Below are 18,951 nucleotides of genomic sequence, written 5' to 3'. Positions count from 1 at the left end.
ATTTAATCATTGATGCACACGCATGAAATAACACAATCTGTAGCTGTACCGTATTGATTCTCTGGCACCTGTGTTGTGACCCTTTTTGTTATGTTGCTGAGGCACAAGTATTTAATTTCCTTCACACAGGCATTTATAATGAATTGTGGAGGTCTTTTGGCATTTCAGCCTTTTACCTGTTTATGAGTGCATGATGACAGAATGTTCATCTTGCTGAGTGTGTGTTAAACAGACTGTGCCTTTATAGACTCTCATTCAGAAATGAAATGGCTTTCATAACGCAAAGAATACAGGCAGTGCCAGATTGACTACTGCACGGGAAGGATGGACATGATGTGCTCAAGGTCTGTACTATTACAATTACAATTAGTAATTACGTTGTGTATTTTGATTTCAAGACAATTTACACAACATTTCAGAAGACAAAAATCTTTTACTGTTAAACTAGTGCGGTCAGCAGCATAAAGTGGTTCACAGTGTAGCTTCACCTCCTCCATCTACAACATGCAAATAGTACATTAATTAATCTTTGTAGCTATTGGTTCCATGAACGATTCGTTTTTCACTTGCCACTTAGAAGCCTTATGACTAACATCATGATAGCTAATTCTGATGGCAGATTAGTACCGACAAAATGCTAGAAAAGATTTGACATTGTGTTAAATTAAATTAATGTCAAGTTCAGTAACTTAAAACCACACAGTACAGTAGTAGTTTAAAAAGAGGGGAAAAAAAATCATCCAGCTGAATCAGTCACTCTTTGGCCAAAATGAGTATCACGAAAAAAAAATGTAGATTACATCTGTATAGTTAACAGAAGGAACTTAGGCAAACGCTCCTGTTCTTGATTCATAAACACCACCACCACGTCATCAAATTTGCCTAACCGCTTGAGACTTGGACATTAAACGCTGAAATATATTCTTCTGTCTTGCCTTTGGGCTTCCCAATAGTATTGGGTATATGGTTTATGGTGGAACCAGCTCCCCAATGACATGCGGGCATTAGAAAGTTTACACATCTTCTGTTGCAAACTAAAAACATACCTCTTCTGACTTTACCTTAAATATGAAAAAAGAAAATACTAACACTGGCAATTTTTTAAACTATCACATTTAGTAGCACTTAAATGGCATTTACTTATAGCACTTTGTAGTTTTGCTTTATTTTGAAGAAATTGTACTTTCTTGATTCTTGTCGTCCTGGGTTTGTACCCTCGGGGTTGAATGCACCTATTGTAAGTCGCTTTGGATAAAAGCATCAGCTAAATGTAATGTAATTTAATGTATAGTACATCATTTTCTTACCCAATATAATGTAGCATTTGATACCATTGTGACCATTGTCAAATTTTCATGATAAATAAAGTGATCATAATGTGAGTTCACCTGTGATATGCCACATTCTACATTTCTAACTGGGTCTACAACTGGTTTGTAGCAGTACATTGTTCTGCAGAATTGTTGAATTTTTAAATAAGTCTCAATTGATTGACAGGTTTGGATATGTTCTGAATTGTCTCAGTGGTAAAGTGTCTGTATGTGTACATCACGCTGAGCAGTCATACAAGGTTTTTTTATTCGTGAGGCCTGCTCTTATGTATGAAGCAGAGGTTCCTGAGCTGAGCTGCATTTCTGTTTCTGCTAAATAATGTATTCGTATCTAAATGTCCCTGTAGGACACTGCTGCTGGTGATGCTGTCTCTCACAGGTGCAGCACGAGCTCCTGAATTCCCTGACAACACAAGCAGGAGGAACACATGCACACATTGAGAGTTACATCCCCAAAAAATTACACAAAAAAGCACTTGTACTTTGTGATTCTCATGCCTGCAGAGAGAACTGCCAATGCATTCACTCCACACACACAAACACACACACACAATATACACATTTACGCTCACTACTGATGCACAGGCAAAATAACTCCGAACACAGACTTGCACAAAAGCCCAGCTGTCTTACAAGCAGTGTGGGTTTAATAGGCAGTTATTTGGTCTCTATTGAGTTGTGTGCTTGCCAGCAGTTCACTGAGCAGAACTCACACAGTGAAGTCCAAGAGTTCTCTTCTTTGTGAATATGCTAGAAAGACAAGAGGCAGAGGGAGAGTGAGGAAGTGAGGCAGACATGAAAACGACCTTGTGGAGCTGCTTCTCCAGCCCACATGTACAAACTCCTCACTGGATCATGACAAAAAAAAAGACACGCTTTCATATGGATGTGTGAATGCACTTGAACAGGTTTTTCACAATTGGTCGCAACCTGCGTATGATAAGATGAATACGTTAATGCTGATGTATTATAATCTAAGATTTACCTTGAGTAATTGTCTTCAGTGTAAACATAAAATCCACATGTTAGTACTGTGAGATATGAACACTAATACATAAGGCCAACCTATTAGGAAGCTTCTGTTATACTGTCCACTAGATTTTAGAGCAACGATTTAATGTGTTTTACACCTCTAATCAAAACATGACTTCTCTATGTAATTGGACTGAACTTTCCACTAACTCTTGCATGCTACTTATCCAACAGAAGGGGAATACTGGACCGTTTAATGCTACTGTGATATAATTCTGAGAACTTTACTATTTACCTCCATCCAAAATGTTACAATTAACCTTTGAGTGTGTGTTTATTTGTCAGCAGGATCAGGCAGAAACTACTGAATTTGATATGCACCAAACTTGGTGGAGGGATGGGGCCTGAGTCAAGGGGGGACCCCTTAAATCTCAGTGCTGATCCAGAGGGACAGATACACAATTTCGTACGTGTCTGTTTTACTTTTCAACTAGAGCCGTGCCTGTTCTAAACCTGCCTAATAGGAATGGGCTGTGCTAATACTGGTTGCAGTTGCATTTCTCAAACTGTAACAATGATCTGCAGCAAGTAAAGACCATCTGCATGACTTCACAGAGTTCTGACGCCATGCAGCATTCACCTATTTATTTAAAGTTAAGTGAAGCTGATCCCTGACAGAATCAGTTGTTTTTACAGCTGTCAGGGACACAGTGAACACGCTGTTGCCAAGATCAACAACATCACTAACACTGATGAGTCCATGCAGCCACTGCTGCTACAGAGCCTTGGTCACTGATTTATTCTGAACGAATCACATGTCCAAATGGCACCAAATTTAACACTTCTCTTCCTAGGATCCTTACACACGCAGATTGTGAGGAGATTAAGGGTTCTAGAGATAGGCACTCCAACCACAGACTGACAGAAAGACGGTGGACATATGTGCTTTACTCTTCTTGGTCAAGGTTGAACTTGATGTAGGGCGTCTGCACTACTTGCAGTTGCTGCTTCAGTTTGATTCATTCAGTCCAGTGCAGAGCGGCTCAGAGTTGGAGATGGAGTCAGACTCATCTGCTGAAACAAGTAACTTGTACCTCAAAGGCACCTATGCATGGCCCCAGGTTTCTGAAAGACCCTGTTCCAAATGTTACAACAGGGACCACTTATCATCACATGTTGTTTAGAATATAAAATCTTAAAATGTTTTGACTATGACGGTCTCATCAACAGACATAAATGGAGAACAAGCTCAGGTACAGTTTGTGAGCATATGTAGTCAACTGCTGTATATCCACAGGAAAACAGTACAGCTGAGTTGAGTTTGCAGAATCTTCCTTCAACGGAAGAGTGTGGAAAGCAGGGAGAGGGAAGAAAGATGGATGGAGGTGCTTAAGAAAATGATGCATCATCACACTTTCACGCTGTTCCCCATCTCTGGGGGATGTTGAGGAGTTCCTCTCCTGCTCTGTGTTTGTGTGTGTGTCATCAGTGAGTTCTTGCGTGCTATTAAATGTGTTCATAGAAGTGTGGATGATTGTGTTAACAGTTTGTGTGTGTTTGTGTGTGCATGCACGCGCCATATAAAAATGCTGACACCAAGTTCAGTAGTCAGGGGGGTCGTCATTACTCGTCCCAGCCATCAGCGGGGGAGCCAATTTCCATTTAAAAGAGCTCTCCTTTCCTCCCCTCTTTTCCATTCCTTCCCTTTTCCTCTCCATGTCCTCGTTTATCTCACTCTCCTTCAGAGAGCGCCATGCCTCTGATTCCTCCTCTTTTTTCCTTCGATCCCTCCTTCTCTCTTTTCCAACAGGCCACAAAGGCATTCATTTAAATGCCCTCTCACATGCTCTTTGTGCCATCGAGGAGAACTTTTTCTACTTGAAATGTTGTCGAACAAAATGGTGGTGTATTCCACGGTGCATGCCTAATTTGAATGCGTCTAGATAGAGGGGGGGGGGGGGGGGGGGGGGGGGGGGAACTGCATTGTTTTCAAGTGGTAATCTACAAATCAGTGACTAGCCAAGAAAACACTCTGTCACGTTGTGTTTGAAATCATAGCAGTCAAAAGCAAATCACTCTAAAGACTCAACTAAAAAAACCTACAAATTGATTATTTGGCCACTTGGATGCAACAAAGCTCTGCACAAAACAGCAACATATTATCTGTTGACAATGCTTATAGAGGGAGTATGTTATTGAAACAATGGCCTTTGTACACATGTAGCTGACATGAAGCAACATTAGTGTCCAATATACTTTATATTCAACAAATCTTTTGAAAACATAGCAAAATGGCCAGTGTCCTCTTTGAATAGTTATAAAATGTTGTCTCTTTAGGACAAGTCTTCTATTACAATGATTTTATACAGTTTTTAATGTGATGATTTATAGAATAATGAAATTACACAGTATCTCATTCTGCAGGAAGCCTCCCAAAACACCCCAATTTCAGGTCCAGACTGAGTCTAATTCTTTTGCTGCCTATGAGGATTGAGCGGAAATGACAGTTTAATCCTGGATGTTTAAAGTGAAGACACTGAAACTGCCAGAAAAGGTGCTTCCCTTTTCATCGTCTTGATTTTCACTGTGCTAGCAGGCTAAGTGGACTACTCAAGACATTCATGTCCTCTATCTACTCATGGAGGATCCTGAGGGAATCCGGGACTGGTTGGAATATTCTATTTGATCCCTGCAGCATGGGCTGCCTCAGGGTCTGCTCTCCTCACAGGGAGGCTTTCTGGCCTCATCCTCTTTGGTACATACCCAAAGGTTGTAGCCTGAAGGTCAAAATGCAATATAACTTTAGATTGATTGGTGAAAGGACATCTCAAGTTCAGCTTTATGATTGCAGCACCAGTCCTTCCCTTCAGCAACACCTTTCCACCAGGTGTAATTCTGTTCCTTTCTGTTTTAGCCATCTCTTACTCCTTCTCTGGCTGTGTCTTTGTTTGCTCAATGTCACCTTGACACTGAAGCGGGACTGTGAAGGAAACAGACAAGGGCGGAGGAATGTAGCAATATAAATTAGTGTGCTGGTATTTATTGTGTATTTGACTGTACGCTTTGTGTGTGTGTGTGCATTAATGCAGGGAATACCCTTTATTCCACCTCATCATCTGGTAAAAACATAAAATGGGAGTGATGCCGGCATCATGGTGACATAGCACATTTCACATATGGAGCATTCTATGGGATAGAAATCTAGGGGTTTTAATTAATTTACATGACAACACATGCTGAGTAATGCTAACTATATTCCCTGACTCGTTGAACAGCTTATCCATGTTATTCAAAGAGGAGGAATCTCGTGTTGCGTGGCTTCATGGATGTGTGATATGAGTGTTAAGAGGAAGAGGCAGGAACATTAGTTTGAGTGTGAGTGAGCTGTCTATGAAAATTCAATCCCCGGTGATGAGTTTGGTTCTCTTTGATGTTTGCCTCTCTGGAGAGGCACCACGGTATTAATCAGACATGATATCTTATTGAAACTTTCGTCACTATTTTACATCAGTATGCTGGTTTAATTGTGGAAGGGAAGACAGGCGACACCTTGGGTCCATAAACCAACTGAATGTCCCCGCTTTAAAGTCTTTAATGGGTCTGAGGCCAGGCATGTCTTCATGGTGGAGAGGAGAAAAATACATCCTGACCTACAAATCCTTAAAGGATGGAGGAGAACAAGTTTGCCATCTTTCAAAGTTGAAGGGGAGACAGTGGAGACTGGTACACTATTGTACCAGTGGGCAGGGGGAAAATTCCCCGAAAGAGTCTTCCCGGCAACTACAGAATCCTATGTGTGATTGTTGACCAATTAGTAATACTGCATCCCCTCAGACAGGCATGGAGAGTATTGAAATGTTACCCTTCGCATAATCCTGTGGCTCCAATTTGTGGTGCTTCAAGCTTATACCCGGGATATCTAGGCTAAGACTCGCCATACACCATTTATTTTATTGTACAAGTCAAAGGTTGCTCCAAACAAAACACATCCACTGATACTTTTTTGTTAGGTCCAGATGACATTTTGGCTTATCTGCATATTAATGCAGATTAAATAAAAAGTAGATGCATTTCTGTCAATGTAAACCATGTGTTGAAGGAGACAACAATGGAGGGTTTTTGGACAATGCTCTCAAAGGGCTGGTTGAGGGTCAAGGATTGGTTTTAAAGTTCAGGTTAGAATTACGTTCAGGTTTGGGGTTGTAGAAATGGGCATTTAGTTGTATTGTCAATTAAAAAGGGGAGTATCGGAGGAAGGTCTGGTGACTGTGATTTACACTGTAGACTACTGGATTCTCACTACAAACTCGCTATCAGAGAGGAGAGACAGATGGAGAGAACAAAAGAAGCACAGGGGTGAACTGATAAGCCGGATGGCAAGATGAGAGGGAACAGAACAGAAAAGTAAAGAAAATAATCGACCCCCACAAAGAAAAGGGGAAATAAAGAGTACAGAGTAAGAATATAGGGCAGAATGGAAACAATGAGAGTAATAAAGGGAAACCAGAGAGGGGATGAAAAGAGCGGGAGCAGCAGGCCGACAACCACAGTGTGAGATTAGAGAGCAAATGAGAGAGGAGGAGGAGGCTAGAGGAAATGGGAGAAGTGCCGAGCCATTTATTGTCCTTTTTCCCCTCTTTAATTCATCCTCTTCCTACTCTTATCAGAGATCAGGACCATTGGCTGACACTCACGTACACACACATACACACACACTTGAATTGCGTACTGGAGAGTCAAGCAGAAACTGCTGTCCTCAGAGAGAGAAAATGCCTGAGACCCTGTGTTGATCTTAGATTTTCTAGCTGAGGTTGGCTTTCATCTTTCCGCCAACTTTCCTGCTAACACAATTTAACCTGTCGTTTTGAGCCTCAGATAATTATTTTTTTGGCAAAAATAGGTAAACTGTAATTGAGAAATTTGAAATTGATATTTATAATAATATTTGTTTAGGATTGAGGAGAAAATACAGAATGTGTGCAGAACATTTCTCAAATTCCTTTGTGCATCAGAAATGGGTGTTATGGAACTTTTATGGAAGCTGCTGAGAAGAGAACTGCAGACAATTTTAATGTAGAGTGGATGCATCAAGGAGACCAGAGCAATAGTCTCCCCCAAATCTGAAGATGTCTCCCACAGCATTGCCATATATCTTTGTCTACGACAACGATCAACGATTCTAACAGCACATCCATGAATGGCTGGAAGTGCTGTCATGCTCTATGTTCAGTTACATGTAGGTGTTCGCATCCTATTGGACAGTTAAGCCTGAAGTATGAATAACTAAATCACATTGTGTCCTTATGTCTTGACACTGGTAAAATGTTCAAAAGAGTTAAAGTCGGTGAGAGTTGAAGTTGTCTCTCTGTCTGAGGCATCGGAGTTAGACATGAAAGTACCTAAGCATAGACACTACAATGTTCTGTTGGTTGGTCCTTTATCTATAACCTGACCTTGGTGACTGCTCAGAGAGGGAAGGGAATTTAGACAGGCACTATTCTCCTGTACAAACATTATATGTAATATACGCTATATACTTAACCTATAGTGGGATATACAGTAATGTGTGAGGATGTTCGAAAATTCCTCAACTAAGAGGGAGAAAGATACAGTAGGGAAATTACAGACAATCTTGGAATCTCAACAAAGGATCCAAGGGAGCTCAGCCAAAGTGACGATGGGTCCTTGGTCACTTCTCTCACCAAGGCTCTGAAAACTCCTCATAGTTTCACACTTGTTCCTTGGAGATTAATAAAGGCCACTGTTAGACTTATGAATATTTAATGTGGCAGAATTTGTATTTGTAGTCATCCCCCCGATCTGTGCCTTCACATTCCCCTGTCCCTGAGCTGTTCAAGCAGATATTCTGACTTTGGGGCTTGTTTTTTGCTCTGATGTCCTTTGTAAGCCGTGAGACTTATAGATGTATGCCTTGCAAAACATCTTATCACTGGAATTCTCATGTAAAAAAAAACACCTATATATACACACATCTGTGGTATTGCTCCAATTATATACACACACACACACACACACACGCACACACACACACACACTGGCTCACAGGCATTCTCAAAACACAAAAGATGGATATGATTATACAGAATTATTTTTCCATAAATCTGACAATCTTTCATTCAAGGCTTGTGTTAGGCTTGTTTGTTAGTGTAGATGTATTTGTATAAATGGTGTGTGTGTGTGTGTGTGTGTGTGTGTGTGCAACGACTCCACCTGCAGTAGAGGGCATACACAGTAATTGATCTGGCTTGTATTTTATAGGTAAGTACAGCACGTTTAACAGGACAGGTTCAATGGGACATTAAACACATAGTTTACAGTTGTGAAGCACAAGCGGTCTGGTTCATATGGTTGAGCAACACAGGTGGCTCACACATTTCCAGTTCACTTTGTTTCAATTATATTTCATCAGCCCTATGAGATGAATTGTAATTTGTGAATATGGGCTATACAAATAAAATTTGATTGATTGATTGATTGAATGTGTTATATAAATTCTGCATATTTCTTATTGAAATAACTCGGTAAAGGGTCATTACAACCTTGACGTCGGACTGTCTATTCGTGAAGAGCGTAGAGTGTCAGTGTCTGAGAGATGCTTATTGTAGACTGTTCCAACTGGATCATTTTATTCAGACAACAGACTAACTGTGACCATGTGCTCAATAGTTTAGTACAAGAGGCTGGTGAGGGCAGTTTAGCAGATTCTATGCTCATCTTTCGAGTGTCACACTATAACCCCATCAACTTAGGTTTATGGAGACAGTGACTCACACGGGCCTCAGACAAGGTCGTATCGTGAGGAAGAGAAACATGTTGGTTGTGGATTAAGGTTGGTTGGTTTTATTAAGGCCAATTTGAACCCAGTGTAAAAAAACAAAAACGCTGGCTTCTTGTTTATTTGGATAAAGAAATCCAAAAGTGCTGTGTGTGTGTCACTGCAGATAGATTAAGCAAAATACAAAATTCCTGTCCAGTAAAAATCCAGGCTCAATTTGACATTAAGGTGGTGTGCAAACCAATCACATACAAGGAAGGCATTATCCCAGTTGGATTACTTTCAAATGTGAACACTGTATTTTTACTGATTACCTCACATTTACTGAGAAAAATAAAGTAATTGCCTCTGATATGGCCCTGTAGCCTTGATTTGATTTTCTGAAAATTCATGAATGCAAATTCTTCCAACGTTTTTAAATCTTCACATCATACTTTCAACAGTTTGCAGACACTTGTGATTCCTGACTGGAGCTCTTTGCCTTTTCAAGTTTGTGCAGGCTTCGTTGCTTGCAGGTAAACAAACCATGTGGAGAGAAAAAGAGGCAGAGTACATCGACCAAAACGCATCGGCTATCGGCTTTTTAATTGATCTGCATTCATTTACAGATAACTGTTAGTCGAGATAAGCTGAAATATTGTCTGGGTCTAAAAAAACATACAAAAAGTATCACTGTTTGTGTAAAAGAGACGAGTTGGACTGTAAATGGTTAATGGTGAAGACAGAGCCTTGGCCCAGTTATCTGCTTTTATCACTCGAAAGCTCGTTTTGTCATCAGAAAATAGCCGATGGGCTCAAAGATTGTAAATACTATAAAATGAAAAGAAAGTGTTTAATTTTTGTGAGCCTCACCAGAATACCCTGATAATATGCAGCAGCTATCTTCAGCAACTTACGGTTAAGGTTTGGAGGTTAATGCACTTAAATGTAAATTAATAGATACAAATGACTATTTTGTTACATAAAGGGATCAGGAAAACAGAAACAAGTGGCTGAGATTGACCATAAAAAACTGTCACTGTTAACTTTCCATTGCTGTTCTAGAAACTATGTGATAAACCAAATAAAACAGATAACCATCTCAACCGGGGAAGAGAAGAAGCTCTAGCATACTACGTCACTTATCTTCCCTCGGTCCACTCATTCCATGATTACTTTCTCTGGTGTGTATGTTCTGTTTAGGATTTCCTCTGTGGCCAATGAGAAGGAGCAAGATGGAGAGACAAGATAAGAGATTCACTTTGAGAGAATGAAAAGTTTTGAATTGCTTTGGACAAGCAGAAACAAGTTAAAATGGAGTTTCTTGTTTTGAGCCTTCTTGCATTGTTGGCTTCCACTATCTTATTATCCCAAAGCTGGGATGTAATTTCCATGTTTTCAAAAGCTGCCACAACAGTTCGTAATTAGAGTAATTGTGTATAAATATTTGTATATTCCACATTCCACAATGAAGCAATACATTGATATATGTGCTGGTAAGAAGAGTGGGGTCACGGTTTGTCAGCGCTCCAGCACCTCACCACAAGGGAACCAAAGGAAGGAGAGGTGTCAAACGTGTGTCCTCTAAGAGATCGGGTGGAGGACGTATGTGCAGGGTGGCAGGAATGCAACAACAAGCCACATGGACTCCAAACCAGCAAGCCTATGACTGCAAGAACGCTATTGACGATTATCAAGGGGGCGACTTGCTGACACTTGGTAATGACAGCTGAAGATTGACATGGTGCTATTGCTGAAACAGCTAAGCAAATGCTCCTGCTTTAATTGACTGTCCTCCATAAGATAGGATGGAGGAGGCCTCTGGGAGAGAGTCCTGTCGGCTCACCTGGTGAGCAAAAACCAGAGCTGAAGACAGCAAGCACAATATGGGACCACTGAGGCGCGCTGCAAGAGTTTCATCAGCTCTCTCCTTCCACGTGGCCTTCAAGCTGTTTGGCATTACGGGACTCCACAGGAATTGAAGCATCAGGACCATTACAGATACCACAGAGAAGGCATCAAGATGGCTGTGGAACAAGTAAGTGAACCCTACCTAGACACAAGCGAGAAACAAAATAAGACCTGGCGCCTGGCTATGTAGGGTGAAAGAACAGAAACATCCAGGCATTAGAGGACATGTAAAAGAACATGCTGCATGTTCAGTAGTAACAAGTAGAGACAAATCCTAACAGTGTATGTAGGCTAGTCAGAGTTAAAAATAAAGTAAGAGGTTTGTAAGTTAGAAGAAAATCTTTAACATGGCTGTGTGCACAATATAGTGAGTTTGCCATCTTGGATTGCTGTCCGAAAGATTTTTTTAACCCTCATTGTTTCCCACAATGCATCATTAAAAGTACTTTACAACCGAGTCAGTAACCAAGTAATATATACCATCATGCAATGACGTTATTATCGGCACTGTCTGAAAACTTTTTGTTCCTTTGGCTGATGAGCTCACTATATAGTCCTCTACATAGAAGTAGAGGTAGTTAAGTAGGGGTTGCTGAGTGGGTGAGTGCTTTCATACACAGCCTGTGTGTGTGTGTGTGTGTGTGTGTGTGCGTGTGCGTGCATGCGTGCGTGTGTGTGTGTGTGTATAAAGGCACCACCCGTCAGAGTTTCCACCAGTTGAGTGAGGACGTGTGATAAGTCAGTACAGACACACAGCTGATCCCTGCAGTCCCAAACCAGAGACCATAGCTAATTTGAACAGACAGATTACTGTTTTTCTACCAACAGAAAACACATCTGTCTGTGTGTGAGAGTGTGTGTGCTCATCTCTGACATTCCCACAGTAGCCTGTCGACACAAGCCTGCCTTTAATTCAACAACCACTAGCCCTATTAAATATCCCCTGATCTGTGGCCATGGCATTTACTTCTCCCCGTCCATTCCCCCTTTCATTTCTGCTGCCAAAATAATTCTCACAGGGATGACACTCATCAGGAAAGAGTGTCTTCATGCTGATGTGAGTGTGTGTGTGAGTATGCATCTTCTCACAATCATCTCATGCTGAAAATCCTAACTTGAAAAATGCACTCAGAAAAAATATTGTCAACAGACTTCAAAGACAGGATAATCACCGGGAGCTGAGAGATGTCACCCTGTACACCAGACAACCCTGTGGTAATGTATGAGTGCTCTGCTGAAATGTATATGCCCAGACTAACAGCACTGAGGGGCTTCACAGACTGTTCAGAGACCAGTTTCCATTCGATTGTCAGTGGGTATTTTGCAAATCTATTTAAGTCCCTCTCCAGTATCTTAGTACAACTCTTCTGTTCCTCCAAATTAAATATTCAAAAGGTTTTTGAAAAAAATCCCCTCATAGCCTTAAAACGGCTAAAAAAGTAACTCTAAAACTTACTTCCTCATTTTGCGACTAGGATCTATAAAATATGCTAATAACCCCCCCACCCCGCTCCATGTCTCCTCACCCTAACATGGTTACCTGCTGTTGAGGAGCTGTTTTCCTGCATCTGAGCCCCACCCAAAAGTTCAAAGGATCAGTTCCTTAGGTTTATGAGATTGTAAAATCTTTGAATCTGTTTACTGCAGTTTTAAGGTAGAAAAACTAACCAGAGTGTGCTTTTAAACTTTTAAAGCGTGTGAATAAAATCTAACATTTAGCATAGCACATTCACACTTGGCTGTGTCACTCTATTTTGTGGCCAGGTGCATCCGTGGGGAATGTCTATAATTGGACTGTGAATGTAAGGTCCCACGATTGGCACTGCCTTTCTGAAAAAAAACAACAAGACATGAAGTCCAAGGAACTCTCTGTAGACCTCGGCATAGCTGTGAGGCACAGATCAGTCGAAGGGTACAAAACCATTTCAAAATCTTTGAGCATTCCCAGGAGCACAGCCGCCTCAATGATTGTGAAATGGAAGACGTTCGATGGGGGAGAAGGACCTCTGTCGGGGGGCTGACCGAGAACCCAGCAGCCAGTCTAACAGTCCTTCATATGTCCTCTGTAGACAAGGGAGAACCTTTCGGAAGGACGACCAGCTCAGCAGAATTCCATCAATCAGGCGTTTATGGTAGTGTGGCTAGACAGAGACCACTTTGAGTAAAAGGCGAGTGACAGCAGGGTTGGAGTTTGTCAATGAATCTAAAAGCATGAGGAAAAATAATTTCTCCTCTAAAGACTAACTTAACTTAACTTAACCCTTTATAAAGAGCACCTAACGGGTTTTTCATGACATGAAATTTGCCCTTCGCACATTAAGACATCTTCCGGCTGTAAAGTGTTTCGATATGAGACAGTCCCCATTTTGAAACAACTGTGCAGCTAGAACTGTGTCTGTAGGTTATGCAAAAGTCATTCACGTGTAACCTTCTCTCGTGTGTTTTGACGATCAATATGTAAGAATACATATTGACTGATTTGTCGACCAAAATTCTTCTGAATTTAAAAATCAGTCACCAGACTTGTAGAGCTGTGACTGCACTGCAAAAACCGCCAATCTCAAGAAATAATTTAAACAAGACTAATGGTAAAGGTTTCAAGATGTTCCTTGAATCATTTATTTTCTTGATGCAGAAGGGATTTTGCTTTTTTCTGTCTCGTTTTAAAATCCTGACCTTGTCACCAAAGATTGCTGAGGAAGATCAGAAAAGTTATGCTGGGGTTAGAAGGTTGGAAGTTGAACACGAGCCAAACCACTTGACCTTTTTTAAGGTTTCCTTGCTGCCGCTGAGCTGCTGCCAGGGTCCTCATATAATTATATTTATCACCTTGTTTGCTAACAATATGTCCTGTGAAGCCTGAAATGGCCACATGCCAAACAAATGCAGCGCACAAACTTATGCCCTCATGACAGTAAAGCACAGGTTGTACATGGTTCTAGGTGAAGCTGTTTGCTGCGTGAGTTTGTCCTTCATCACATGCCGCTTCCCTCTCTGACAGATTGCGTCCACAGATAACGTTGTGGGCTCTTTGTGTTGTTGTAAAACCGGCTTAACACTTTTCTTTGCATTACTCTGAGCCTTGTTCAGGCTGTCATGAGTTCTGATGTGCTAAAAGCCGTGTTGGCTGAGTCACAACGCTCTTAGTAAATTGCTGTTGATTATACCAGTCAAAGTTGACAGGCCAATTCTTCAGGGAGGGATGAAAAGAGAGAGAGGATGATGGAAAGGAAAAGGAAAGCAGAAAAAAGTGTGAGGGAGGGAACAAAGAAATACAAGAGAGGAGAGGGAAAGTAAAGAGACTGGAGAAACTCAGACAATTGGATAATCACAGCACGCAGATTCCAGCAAGTACCAGACATTCAGAGATAAGGATGACCACACACACACTAAAGTAATAATATGCAAATAATCACATCTGTGTTTCTATGCGCATCAACAGATTCCTCACAGCTCACCACCCAAGCTCTTTCACTGTGCACACACCGTGCAACACATTCATGCTGACACACACATACTGTACAAACTCAAGTAATCACACACAGATAATTGCCTTTGCGTATCAGGAGGTTTAAACAATTCTCTTTCAGACCTTCCTGAAATCGTGGCACCCAAACGCACACACAGAAGTGATGAGGGCCCACCTTGCCAGCCGGGTTTGCAGACAGGCTTGACATCGATGCGGACGGGAACGCTGTGCAGCGCCCTCTTCTGGCCGCAGTCCCACGCTGTTACCTGGATCTCGTACTGCTGCTGACGGTCATAGCTCAGCTTCTCGGTGTTGCGGATGTTGCCTGATGGAGGAGAAAAATGTAATTCAAGGTCAAATTCTATCCAAAGGGACAAAAAAAGAAAACTCATCATAATATGTTAAATAATTTCAGTCCTTTTAATCTTGTCTGAAAAGAGAAAACCTGAGTACTCAAGAGCCATACATTCTAGTGCTCCTTTTAAGATTTCAAATCCCTCAAGAATGGATATATTAACAACATGTCTTCCTATTGTGTGGTTGTGGTGAAGGAGATTAAGTACTTTAATTGTTGTTGGTGTAGCCAACAGGTCTTCATTGTCTGTGTTCTATGATTACCATCAACCGTTAGAAAAACAGATGAGATAGTTCCTGTTTGCAGCATTAGGCCCTTCATTCCAATGTGTCACAACAGATAGACTGACAACTGTGCTGAGTCAGTATTCCATGTTACATTTTGTCAGCGCTCTTCGGTTTGTATTTGAGATTTCAACAGGAGTTAAGTCTATGTCTATGACACAGAGACCAAACAGCAGTCCTCACAGCGAAAGAGCCCACAGCGGTGTTGTACACTGGGAAGAGGAGAGCAGCATCAGGTCAGGAGCGTGTCCAAATTATTACATTGGTTGGGTTATGCACCATCAATCCTAGAATGACAATCTAGACTGTCCAGAGCTCCTTGACTCTGAGGTGTCTGAGGAGAGACATTTGGTGCAAATGGCCTGAACGATGGTGCAATGGCAATTGGGTGCTCCATCATGACAATGCAGCCCCTCACAGCGTGTCTGATGGGTGCAAGTTGTGGGCACACCAACACAATCCCCTGATTTGGCTCCCGGCCACTTCATCATCTTTCCTGAAATGAAATTGAAGCTCTAGGGTCACTGCTTGAAAAGCTGGAAGAGGAAATGACTAACTCTCTACGTTAAAAGCATAAGAGTACTGGTAGTATGCAGCTGCACATGAAGTCTATTTTGCAGGAGATGGAAAGCAAATATAAATCTGTTGCAGTTATGGGTAAACCCTTTATACTTTGTAAATGCATCAAAGCATTGAAGATGGATTCAAACCAGATGGCTGAACCTCCATGTGTTTATGGATTAATGCTGGGTAGCATTATCGTAATTACCTGCTAAAGGTTATTAAAGGTTTTTGCTGCTTTTGGCAGTTATCAAATATCTAACCCTTAATTATCATCAGAATTTGGACTGGAGTTGGAGAAAAGCCAATAATAGTTACCGCTTAAAAACGTATTTTAATGGCAGCTGACCAGTAAATTGAAACAAAAACCATGATATTATTATACTGTCATATTATGTTTGTGTAAATGGATCCACTGAGAAAATGCAGTCAACTGCTAATGAAGGTGGAATATTTAAATCTCTATAAAAAATATGCTTCAAATCAAATACCCTCAAGTTTTATGTTTGACCAATCATTAAGTGAAGGCTACATTACATAATCACCAACTGTAATATATCCATGGATGAGTGAGTCTAACTTCACTGACTTCACTAGTTTACCCAGTAGAATTGAAACTTCAGGAAAAATGAATAATTAAAGGTTGAAGTTTGTTCAGCCAAGTGTAAAAAAAATCCTCAGTATCAATAAGCAGAGTGTGTTTGATGCACTCTGTGAGATAATTGTGTGTGGAATCAACCTGTCTGTTTTCTCTGTCCCCCCCTCTTGCCAGTTTTCTCAGGTACTTTTATAAATGTGCTCTTTTCAGTGTTGAATCAATTTAAGTTACAGAACTTTGTACGAACTTTTAGGTCCACTGAGGACCTGGAGAGGTAAGATAAATGTAGAGGTAACATAAATGTAGGGGTAAGATAAATTCACGAATACAGCCCATGGTATTGTTTAAACAGGTTCAGTCTCATGGCCTGTAGGGACCCGGAATAAAACAGAGCCAATGTTCATGTTATTCTATTCGTTTCACCTAGCTTTTCTTCTTCTAAAGGTAAATATATCTTCTAAATACGTTTTGTGGCGAATCTTTACATTCATCTTTAATTTGTAAATTGATTAACTAGGGAGACTACTACATTTTATATGTTTTTTTGGAGTGAACCCTTTAATTTAGAAAGCTGATATTAAGTGAAACAAGCAGGTGAGAAAATGTGATAAATGTGTAGAGTACAATGTTTTCTGGGAAACTCTGTTATAAATGCAAACACCAAATCTGTAACTGGGAAACAGACGAGTTTCTCAGTCTTCAGTGATTTGGAGGCGGACTTTGTGGAATCATAAAATGGCTGTTTGAGCTTTTTTACAACTAGACTGGTTTCTCTTTATTGTAGCCAGGGGCAATGTGAAACAGACATGTCTTTCATTTTCATTGCTACTTTCAGCTTTCACATGCTCTCTTAATGGAGCTGTACTTCAGCTGAGGACTTGAAGAAAGGTACTTGTCTCCGGTTTTCTGACTCAAATGACTTCAGAGTTTAGTGAAAACTAACCAAAGTATAAAAGTTACGCACTCAAGGAAAGTAAGAGGGTAAATGCAGCAGTTCTGCTCAAGTGTGTGTCTCCTGTAACAGCCTTGTTCATTTGAGACTCTATAGAGAACACAGAGTGATTGTGTACTGCTGCTGATCTGCCTGCACACTGTGTTGCTTGAGTGTGTTTGCTTACATGAATAATGGGTATTTAATTTTAATTAGATTTCATTTCAATTCCAACCCATCATGATATATCATTGTCAAATTAACTGTGATGCCTTAATATAATCACTGTAACGAATGACATCACGGTTGGGATGACAGGTAGCCTCAATCTAACACAAGTGCTTCGATTAGTGTTCAGGTTTCCATTAAACCCCTGTTGCTTCATCCTCCTCCATGGTGTTATTGTTTTGAAGCCACTAAATGCTGTATGTTCAAAATTGATTTTGTGCCCGCCAACTCTCTCCCCAATTGGGTTTGTGTTGCATTGTGGGCAATGTAGTATTTTTTTAGTTCAGTCAAAGATAATGTCATGTAGGTGGAGTTCACGTAAGCCATTTGTGCCAGTAAACAAATCGAGCCCACAAAATGAATCTTGGTATTACAGTTTAACCGTCCACCTTTGTGAAATGTGATTTTATCCTGTATATACTATTTTATCTGAATCTATATGTATCTACAGCACATGGCCATTGGCTGAAGGTCTCCTAGATCGTCTTTAACTGCGGCACACCCAAGACGGCGTCTTTTCTCATGCTGAGCAGACTGCATGAAGGGACCTATTGTAGTCCTATAATGTGTTGGTTAATATTCTATGAATAGGGAGGGAGAATGACTGACAACCCTGCGGAGTGAGAGGAGCTTTGACAAGACGGTGGACACGATTGGGCCTCATTGGCTAAGAGTTGAAACAGAACTGGAATGAGTTGTTGTGCAATAACTCAGCCCACACGCGCTTGTTAAGGTTGTTGCATTGTGGAGGGACAGGTGCGGAGGAAGCTGAATGTTGATAATGGGGTAAATTTGAATATGAGTATGTGAATGGGACAATTAAATATATTCATATGAGGACGGCATTGTTCGTCCTCCCATCCTACTCATCATCCATCTCCCTCTCAGCTTGTTTAGAATTCTTTCCTTCCTTGTTCTCTCCTTCCCAAACGTCCCATTGCCTCTCAATGCACATCATTGTCTCACTATTTCGCAGCTTCATGTCATTTCACTGTTTGCTGCCTCATCTGTTGGGCTCTTCTCTGTCTTCTTCCAACACACTCACACACACACACACACACACACACACACACACACACACACGCATTCACACACACACACACACACACACACAGTATAAACACTCACACCTTTCTGCATGACGAAGGTTCCTATTCCAGCTCCTTCAATTACCACATCAACTTATCCGTGTCAGCAAGCTGTGCGTGCTGTGACTGCTGGTGAGGGTGGCCAGCTAGTAAATGACTACTTTCCCCTTCATCTTGCTCTCTCTATTTGCCCTTCTATCATAGGAACATAAACACACAAATGCAAAGCATCTCTGCACCTGCCTTTGTGAATTCCCTCCATCATTCCTAATAATATATTATCCAGAATTACAGGAGCATTTCTTATCTATATCTGTTAGGGCTAACGGTCATTGTTTAACAGACAATGCCGGCATTATTGTTTTTGTAGTTAACAAATCACATGAAGAAACAAAACAACAATTTGTCCGCTTGTGTTGTTAGTTTGCTTTCCGCCTACCCTTCCCCT

At 41.0% G+C, this 18,951-nt stretch overlaps 1 protein-coding gene across 1 annotated transcript in view; it reads right to left on the bottom strand.

Moving 5' to 3' along the window:
- LOC133952426 (calsyntenin-2-like) overlaps window positions 1-18,951 on the bottom strand; it is a 238,150-nt gene that overhangs the window by 65,502 nt on the left and 153,697 nt on the right. Inside the window, exon 5 of the mRNA XM_062386854.1 lies at window positions 14,634-14,783. Coding sequence (XP_062242838.1) covers window positions 14,634-14,783 — 150 coding nt within the window. The remainder of the gene's footprint in view (window positions 1-14,633; window positions 14,784-18,951) is intronic.

This window comes from Platichthys flesus, chromosome 4, assembly GCF_949316205.1.
Source record: "Platichthys flesus chromosome 4, fPlaFle2.1, whole genome shotgun sequence".
Lineage (NCBI taxonomy): Eukaryota > Metazoa > Chordata > Actinopteri > Pleuronectiformes > Pleuronectidae > Platichthys > Platichthys flesus.
The sequence above is the reverse complement of the archived record's forward strand: the minus strand, read 5'-3'. Positions and strand labels throughout refer to the sequence as shown.